Raw genomic sequence first — 9789 nt, forward strand, 5'->3', positions numbered from 1 at the left:
TGCCTCCCAAGCCACAGAAAAAATGGGAAAAATAGGGGAAAAATGATAAAACACCTCATAAGGGCGGGCACACCCACAACAAAGGCCCTGGTGTATAAAACTAGACAGGAGATGACTTCTAACATGACTCCCACGGATCCATGCTAGTTCTTCGGCATGCTGATCCACACTCATAGCCGGAGTCTTGGTCAAACTTTGACCAATAGTGAGTTTATGACACTAATAACCCATTCTTCACTTATATAGTGTCCACTGCTACTATAAACAACCAAACTGTTGTAAATCGCCAATACACATGAATTTATTGATAATAACCTTAGCTGCCCATATTAGCTTGCTTCCTCCTTAAACCGAGGCTCCCCTAACCTTGCCGACGAAGTCAGAGACATGGCAATGTTTTCAGTGAAAAGGTTGCCAAGAAGGAAGGATGATTGTTTTGGGAGTCTTGAAGGAGACAAAGGGACGATGACAGCCAGCCAAGGTTAGAAGTTGGAAGTCCGTCATCAAGTTTAGCAGGAGGGGATATCATGTGCATGCTGTTAGTAGTCATCTCCTGTCTGTATATGTACACTAGGGCCTCTGTTATGGGTGTGCCCGCCCGATTTAGGTGTTTTCTCATTTTTCCCCACTCTCCATATTTTTCCCTATTTTTACTAGGTGTGGGAGGCTGTTCTTTGGCTCTTGGTTGATCCAGATGGTGGCCGACTGAGTCTGCCGCCCCCAAGTAGTCTTCTGTAGCAGGCCGACTTGATCCAGATGCTGGCCGACTCCACACATGTGAGGGCCGGAACTTGCTTTTGCTTCTGCAATCTGAGAGAAAACGAGAAGGTACAGAACCTGCTTTTGCTTCTGCGATCTGAGAGAAATGGGAAGGTAGAGAACCTGCTTTTGCTTCTATGATATGAGAGAAAAAGGTACAGCACTTGCTTTTGCCATCTAAAACTGGAGTAGTTTGCGTCTAAGTTTTGAAATCCGATCTTAGCATTGGAATGCTAGAAACGCATGCGATACTGAGATCGTCGTGTGTGTCAATGATTTGAAAGGCAATCTGAGCGTTGGAATGCTAGAATCGCTTGTGGTGTTGAGATCGTCAGCAATCTTGGATCACAGAGCTTTGAACAGATCATTGATCATTGGAACTGTCTGTGATCTGAGATCACAGAGTCCTCTGCTGGTTACTCCTCCACCTGACAGCAGCTATTCTTTCGGAGAAAAACACAACTCACCCTAACCCTAGCCAAGATCAAGAACTTGCTCACACAAACCCTAAATCTAGACCAAGATCAAAGATCAAGCTCCGATACCAATGAAAGGAAACAAATCCAATGAAAAGAAACATGTCACTCATTAACTGGAGTTTACATGGTTTAGGCTCAAGAGGAGTCTACACTCTTGCTCTCACATGGGAGATTACACCATAGCCAAGAAGCTTGAAGCTTGATTTGATTATTAAAAGTGATTATATCCTTGGTTAGTGCCAATAGTTGGCATTTATACCTCAGCTAAGTGTAGGAGAGATATGTTTATAGAGGTAAGTGCTTTTTGTGGTTTAAAAAATCAGCTCATTGTTTATAACTTTGAACAGGCTGTTTTGATAAAAAATCTGGGTGCCCCTTAAACTATGCAAAAAAAAAAATCACGTACTCCAAAAAACCACGCTTGGAGGCCACTATTAATGCACCTCCCCTCTGCCCACAGTGCACACACGGCACCTCCCCTTCTTGTGGCGGCTGTCCAGACAGCAGCCCGACCTTGGCTATCTCCACGGCCAAATTAGTTTGCTTTTTTTTCCTCTATGTGCCAAAAGTAGAGGTGCAGGGTTGTGTTCTTTTTTTTTTTCCTGCTTCTGCTCACAGCCCATCACCTGGCCCTGTCATTATGCGTGCACCAACTTCCCCCACCACGCACCCCTTATTTCCCTCTGTAGGCTGCGTTCTGCAGGCCGTGTGTATATCTGCTGGCCACCCTTATCAGGCCCTTCTTCCTGTCTTCTCACCTGTGCAACACCCTGAGGTTCGGCTGTTCTACACAATCGGGTGTGTATGCTTTGCTTTGCACACTTAATCCCAGGCCCCCCCTAACCTTGTTGGATTAGGCCACTAATCCTGAGGATTAGTACTAGGTATGTAACAACTAGAGGGACTGCCTAGCTCACCACCCAGCCACACCCCCCCTTGGGAGCACCCCTGAGCCTGAGGCTAGATTAACACCATGCCAGACTCATCACCCAAGCCTTGTTGTGCCATACCCGTGTACTCTTGGGATGAGCTCTAGTGGATGATTCTCCAAGTAGGATGAAGATTACTCCGCTTCGTGTGCCATACCCCGTGTGCTCTTGGGATGAGCTCTAGTGGATGATTCTCCAAGTAGGATGAAGATTACTCCGCTTGCAAGTTGTTAATGAGCATTGCTAGTCCTGTTTGAGGACAGCCCAATGTTCTGTTTCCAATTTGTCCAACCCCGAAGGGTCCAAGTAGCACCCTTACACTAGTGACTTGGCTTACAATCCAGAAATTAAAACTATCAACTTATGGTGAGATATTGCAAGGTCTTTATAAACTGTGTAAAGTCACGATCAACATCAATATACCAACCAGTTGAAGTAGTGTTCCCTCTGTGAAAGAACTTTTAGCCTCTTCCAAGTCTTTAACTGGAATGTATTAAATACATGGAAACATTAGAATCTCACATTTATCAACATTTAGGTTCTTGTCTTTGGTGGTCACAGGTGTGCTCAGATATTAACAAACCAAATGGGCAGTTTGTGGTTTCTAATGAGAGAGCAGCAGTCATGGCGTTTGTCTCAACCCTACCCATTCGAAAAGTAATTTTGATTGACCGGTTGCATGCTATGTTACTCCTTTTAGTCACTAAGTTGGTATTTATGCATTAAACTTTTCAACCTACTTGCAGGTGAGTGGCATAGGCAAAGTGACAGAGCGATTATTGAAAGAAGTCCTTGACATCAATGTGTGTGAGGATTTATTAAAGAAAAGGGCACTCATCACAGCCCTTTTCTCTCCTCTTTCATCAGGTATAACAGTGTATCCGTGTAATGCTGCAGTCATGTGTTGAATAAAGTGGGAGTAGTATCCTCACACTTAAAATCATTGCGCGCCAACCTAAACCTGTCCTTCCACTTGTTAAATTGTCCCCCTATTCTTGTTAGCTCAGCTTACAGCTACCCTTCATATTGCATCTTAACAACCCACACCTTCCATCTCTAAAGTCTAGAATCCTGTCTTTAGAAGTTGCATTTTTTTCATTTTGGGGAAAGCTACTTCTGAAGTATGGAGGCCATAGAGATATTTTGTCCTAGAGGTCAGGCATGATTCTTGAGATCTCATTAAAGATGATATCTGATTCTTGGCAAGCTCTTGCCTAGCTTGACTAGCAAAATTGGAGCAGGTTACTGAATGCATCAATGAAGAAAGCTAGGGAGGAACAGAGTTGAGATAAGGGTGTTGCTGGATGCATTGGGATATTTTGTTCTTCATTCAAGAATAACTTGACTCTTGGATCAAGCATGTGGCTCTATGAATGGTTTAGCAAGTGTCTGAACAGTGTCCTTACAGCTAGTGTCTTGTCTTCAAAGTTCATTTCTACGCTTGAAAATATAGCCACACATCATTGGGTCCATGCAATATCTATGCAATCTTAAACCAATAGTGTCAGAATTTGGGTGCTCTATACATAAGAACCTTCCAAGGATGCCATAATAGAAATAGTCATTGTCTGGACCATCCCAAGGTGCCACAGTGGATCACCCCCAACCTGGACGGCCACACCGCCATAGTGGATCGCGCCGACGTTAGACAGGCCATCCCGGGGCATTCAGTGGACTATCCAAAAACAGAAGCGCACCACCAATGGATACATGAGAGGTTTATGCTCCGGCATTGAAGGCACCACACTGCCACTCCGATGGCATCTACTGGAGATAGGAGATTCCACCGAAGGTTTGTCACTCTGATAGCATCTACCAGAGATACCAACGCCACCGACCTCACCGACACCACTGACTCCACCATGTCTTCTAGGAATCATTTAAATGGCCCTCAGCTGATCCTAGAGGACATTTTTTTATCCTTCATCCTAAATCCTTTATCCTTGACCTTCCCATCTGGTCTTGTTCGTCGAGTCTCTTCATTGAGTGCTGTAGTCACTTGTCATCACTGCATGTGTCGTCCTACTCACCGTGACCACTACTAGGTGTGCAGGGTCCATTGAAGGGCATGTAATAGTGTCTTGGAGTAATGCAAGTGTTGTTTACAGTATTCTCATCATTCTTGTCATTGTGTTGTGCTCGTATTCTAATCTGTCTATTCATGTGTGCACTGTGCTGTGAGTATTGAGGACTTCGGACATACTGTCCAGAGGAGAACCATCACTTAGTGTGCCAGGCAACCAACCTTGCTACAATCATTTTGTATGAGTCGATGCTTTTCACCTGGTCCTACTGGGTAGTCTCTAGCTAGAGTGCCCAATATTATCCAGAGATTAGGCATTGACGTGGAAGGCCTGCAACCTTTAATTACTTACAAAAGTGACTGACTTGTGATATTTGAATCATAATAGAGTTGCCAATGCGCTTTGGTTCAGGTACACGCAGGCAAGCCTTGGGAACCATCACTTCGTATGGAAGCTGCTGTTATATTTGTGAGGGGAATACAAAGTAATGATGGCATCTCTAAAACCTCTGCAAAAGCTGAGCCAACCAATTGCAAGAGTTGGAAGTAAGACTCTTGGGACATTTGGGAATACATTAGTAAGGGGAAGATTTCAATCCATGTAACTTTTTTTATCTTCCCTTTGAAAATAGATTCTTCTATGAGTGAAATAGGAGGGGTACAACTGCTTGGACATTGAGAGAACGGTTGAAGGCAGAGCAAGCGGAAGCAGACGAGAGACTTTGGAGTAGCCAACAATGATCCAACACTTGAGTAGAATGATGAATGAATTAAATGGCAAAAAGCCTGTTCTTATATACAACACAAATAGCCAAGTCAGCTGGTAGAAGAAACCCACGACTAATGAAAAATACCTACGACTAGGGAAAAGTGCCTAAAAATGTGGGAAAAATTACCCGCGACTGAGTAAAATACATCAGATAAATATGTTGCATAAATGGTGCAATAAATGGGATAAATGCTGGAGATGAACACAGTCCAAAAGAAGCAGATTTTCACCCTCTAAAGGGGAAATCTTGGGAGAGGGGAGTGCTCCTTCCATGGCTGCCCCGGAGACTACAGTGGGGTAAGAGGGGGAGGGAGAGCCACATGTAGTGCAAAGTGATGCCTCCGTCACCGTGGGTGAGAAAAGGTCTTGGGCTCCAATGCAGAGAAAAGCAACAAGTTGCTCTTGCATGACCTGAGAGTTACCTTGGAGGTGCTCCCAATGACTATGGAAGGTGTGGATGAGGTCTGTCCAATGAACTGCCAGAGAGGTTATTGCCCTCCATGGCCGCACTGCATTGTGCGTTGCCAGATGTGCGAGGCGGAAATGTTGCTGATGAGCTCCCATCTCTGATCAGTGGAGGTCAGAGGGGTATATGGTGTCTGAGACTTGAGCTGCAGTCCTGGCACTTAAGCTGCAATGCTAATCCCATGCCATCCTCCTTGTGTACCACTTGGCCCGTCTCCATTGCCTAGGCAATAGTGCTCAGGTGATGAACTGGGCCTTGTGGCTGTCCGACCGCAGTTTTACCATCCACGGAATGCTCTCACTTTAGGGTAGCCAAGTTGGGTTACAACCTGCAGCTCTGATACCAATGTAGCATGCAAGAGGTTGATTGTCGTAACGTGCAACAAAGCCTTCTTTATACCCGTGAGTTTGTGAAATTCCACTTAGAGAGAGAGAGAAAGAAAGAAAGAAAGAAAGTCATATTAACGTCCACGGACCGGCCTTGGTCCTTGAACTACTCCTCAACCCTAGGCTGCCCCACTCTGGTTCGTACCCATGTCCATGTACGTACTTCATCATGCTCTCTGTCACCATCTTGATGATCTGTCTCTTCATTGATCTTCTTGAAGCCTTGCTTCGTGTTCTTCTTGTTGCTGCAATTCTTCCTGTTGTTGTCGTTCCTCACGTTCCTGGGCTTCTTGTTTCTCTTGTATGCGTTTGTACCGGGTATAAAAACTATACATCAATCTGACGGTACTGCTTGGAGCTTCTCTTGTTTTCGCCGAAACTACTCCAGCTTGATCTCCTGACTCTCGCCAATGCCACTCCATGTTTTCAAGTCTCTCCGTTGGTGTCTTGTCCATGTTGAGGAACAGACTAAGGGGGCACATGGGTTTATGGCATGATGGGAGTGAAGTTAGGGACCCCAAAGCTGCTTTGGGTGCAGGGGGAACTTCCTCTAGGTGTGGGAAAAGAGCTTGTTTTTCATTGGTACCATGGCAGTCCACCATGGAAATAGGTGGTAGTTTGCTTGGTATCATAATTTATGGAATTTTTATGTGTGTTCTTAAAAAAATCTCTGTATATTGGTTCCTCCTCTCGGTGTTGTGTGGTGCTAATGTCTTCATACACTGCTAGTATCACTACAGCTCATTCTGATGATGCTTACCCTTTTTTTGTTTGTTGATACAGAGTTTTTTCTTTCCATTGGTCTGGGTATTGGAGGTTCTGATACACCTCCTGAGGAGCCACGTAAGAGTCTGAGCTGCGAGCGCACATTTTCTCCCATCAGCTGTGAAGACAGTCTATTTTCCAAATTAGGTATACATATGTCTTATTGCAATCCACCACCACCCCCCCCCCCCCCCCTTCCCCGGCGCCAAAAAAAAAAAAACACACACACACACACACACGCAAGAAGAAAAAAGAAAACAAGGAAAAAACTCGCATGTGCTTGTACAGGCAGTGGTGTGCTTCCCCAAGTCAACCACATTAACATTTGCAACTAAAGAAGATCATCAATCCCCATTCATGCTTCATGACAGCTTTGATACAAAACTTTCTAGTCTTGCAGTGGGACAGATTTGCACCCAACTGGCCTTCTGTGAAGCCCATACAAGACAGGGCGCTGTGCAAATGACCATACCCCTGCCTCTGATGGAGGATGCCCTCCCCCCAGTGGGACAGATTTGCACCCAACTGGCCTTCTGCCCAGCCCGGCACTGCACAACCAATGGCCGTCCCCTGCCTCTGATGGAGGACGCCCTCCTGCCCCCAGTCAGTACACAGGATCTTAGAGGGTGCTATAGCCTTCTGCTTGTGCAGGCTCCATGTCTTGGTATACTGTCACAGTGTTCGAGTCTCTTTCCCAGCGTGACTTTTTATAAGACCAGCAGCCTTGATCTCTAAGCATAGCATGAAAGCAGTATATGGGAGTTTCTATTGTCGCACTTGGACAATGCACTTGCATGGTGGTCCATGCACTTTCTAAAACCACTATAGATGTCTAATTTATATTGTCGTGCTTGCAGAGGAGCTCGCAGACAATCTTTCAAAAGACATGGCGGCTGAGGGACTCCAGGGTCGCACATTGACCTTGAAGCTAAAGACAGTCAAGTTTGAGGTCTTTCTTTTCTAAACAACAGTGGCAGTTTTGAATGCTTGCATGGTTATGTCTTGTTTTGAGCTGAATTTGTGGAATTTTCTTCAGGTTCGAACACGGTCCGTATCATTGCCCCTATTTTTTCATAAGAAAGAGGACCTGATGCTTCATGCTTCGAAACTTTTGGAAGCAGAGCTGCCTGCGTCATTGAGGTTGATGGGTATGTGAGCTCACACCTTCAGCATTCAATGCCTGATAGTAAGTCAGTATACAGAGTAATACCTGATAGTAATTCAGTATATAGAATAGCATTTAACTTTTAGCTTATTGTGTGTGAGATTGTGTATACCCCCCCACATCCATGCACCAGGGTTGATTGTGCCAGTGCTCATCATGTATGCATACATTCGAAAATGTGTTAAGACTCAAAACTAATGAGCCTTAATCTGGGCTGGCTGACAGGTCTGCGTATATCTCATTTTCAGGGTGAATCAGTGGACCCAAGTCAGCGGACTCTGGCAGATTTTTTTCATACAGATGGTGGGCGACCATGCAATATTTCTGATATAGGAAAATGTTCTCCTGTTTGTGATAGTGATGAAGCAGTTCCACAGAAAACAAACTGCACACAAGTTCCACCAGGTGAATTTTGCTGTCGAGAAGTCATTTTGGAGAGAGCTGAATTCGGCAGGGCACCTTCCTTGGCATGTCAGAGTGCTGAGAATATGGTCTTACCGCTTCTTGATCCACCATTAAGCCCACTTGTTGAGTGCAACGGCGCATTTAATACAGCCCTTGAAGGAGGCCAAGTAGCGGATCCGCTTGAGAAGTCCGAAAATAAGGGTGATGTTAGTAGTTTGTATAAAAGAGGAACATCACTTGGGGATTTCAGCTTTCAAACCGATGATTACGACGAAGCTCTGGAGTGCAGGCTTTTGAGTGCAATGAAGTGGGTGGATGACAACCATTGTTCACTGTGCAAGCTAGAGATACCTGCTTCTTTCACCTATGAAAGACAAGAGCATATGGATTTTCATTTTGCTCAGATGCTACAGCAAGAGTATTCAAGTGGTGGTGGTGGTGTGGAGGAACTTTCTAGAAGCTCCAAAGAAGAAAGCAAGAGGCTTCACAGGTAGCATTGCATCCACATGCATCAAAAGTCCGGTTTTTATTTCTGGGGAAAAGATTGTAATGTTAGAAATTGTGGTTTTGTGATTATATATATATATATATATATATATATATATATATATATATTTGGTGGGGGAAGGGCTGATTTTGAATTTGGGCTGCAGTCTGTCATGCAAGGAAATGCCTCCAAAGAAGGTACGTGTTCGTAGAGCTGCTGAGAGCTCGAAAGAAAAGAGCGGACATCTTCCAATTGATGCTTTCTTCTCAAAAGCTCGAGGAAAATCATGAAAAAACATTTATTGTGACATAATTTTGTGAGATAGTACTTAAAAAAAATAGTGAGAAACAGTTTATATTATAGGTGTTGGGGCTGGAACTCATGCCCCTTCTGGTACAACAATCACTTGAACAAGGAGAAAGTTATTTTAGAAGTGGAATGAAAAGTTTACCACCCACTTCTGCAATAACTTTTTCCTTTTGGGTAGAATAACAGAAGCTAGAATATGATGCACAAGAGACTTGAAAGTGCTTGATTATTTTGTTCATATGAATTTATATAATCACAGCCTTGGGAAAACACATCTAGATTCTCTCTAGAATCTTCCTAGCTCTACCAACTTGATGTAATGACATCTACATGCACAAACTTGATTTAATCTACACAAGTCGTTTGCTTTGCTTGAGGAGCCTAAGATTACTCTTAACTTCTAAGATTATTTTACACTTAAAAACTAACACTCAGCCTTCCGACACAAGTTAGGGGTTGTGTAACTATTGAAATTATGGTGGATAGATCAAAGAGCCATTCATAATATGGATTAACATAGATTGCATTACTTGAAATGAATTAGTTACATAGGCTCTTATAGCCTTTGAAGAGGTGCATTGTTGACATAATTGATGATATGCACATAGATTCTTTTCGATTGATTTCTCCACAATTTCTTGAGACTAGGGATGTCCCTTGACATTTGGATGGACATGTAAACTTCGGAGTGATGCTACACACTTTGACTCTAGCTTAGGCTAAAATTTTATCCTATGCACATTTGATTTATGGCTAAGAGACAAGGTGGGCTTATATTTCTAACATTCCCCTTAAGCCAAACTTGGATACAATGACTTGACTGACACTCAACAATAGGTTTTGTCTA

At 43.9% G+C, this 9789-nt stretch overlaps 1 protein-coding gene across 1 annotated transcript; it reads left to right on the forward strand.

Moving 5' to 3' along the window:
• The first annotated feature begins 2542 nt into the window (after nt 1-2542).
• LOC147602974 (DNA/RNA polymerases superfamily protein) lies at nt 2543-9212 on the forward strand. The gene is made up of 7 exons (XM_086797292.1): nt 2543-2824; nt 2914-3034; nt 6595-6723; nt 7434-7525; nt 7613-7724; nt 7967-8636; nt 8800-9212. Exons 1-7 carry the CDS (start codon nt 2669-2671, stop codon nt 8921-8923), a joined length of 1404 nt encoding a protein of 467 aa, XP_086653418.1. The 5' UTR covers nt 2543-2668; the 3' UTR covers nt 8924-9212.
• Nucleotides 9213-9789: the final 577 nt, after the last annotated feature.

Source organism: Cibotium barometz, chromosome 65 (genome assembly GCF_041138505.1).
Source record: "Cibotium barometz isolate CiBa-2024 chromosome 65, ASM4113850v1, whole genome shotgun sequence".
NCBI classification, from domain to species: domain Eukaryota; kingdom Viridiplantae; phylum Streptophyta; class Polypodiopsida; order Cyatheales; family Cibotiaceae; genus Cibotium; species Cibotium barometz.

Excerpts from the sequence above, each read along its gene's own strand:
- LOC147602974 (XM_086797292.1), top strand. The coding sequence starts at position 2,669 with ATGGAAACATTAGAATCTCACATTTATCAACATTTAGGTTCTTGTCTT. Across the intron at positions 2,825-2,913 it reads CAACCCTACCCATTCGAAAA|GTGAGTGGCATAGGCAAAGT; the intron begins GTAATTTTGATT and ends ACCTACTTGCAG. Across the intron at positions 7,725-7,966 it reads TGCGTCATTGAGGTTGATGG|GTCTGCGTATATCTCATTTT; the intron begins GTATGTGAGCTC and ends GCTGGCTGACAG.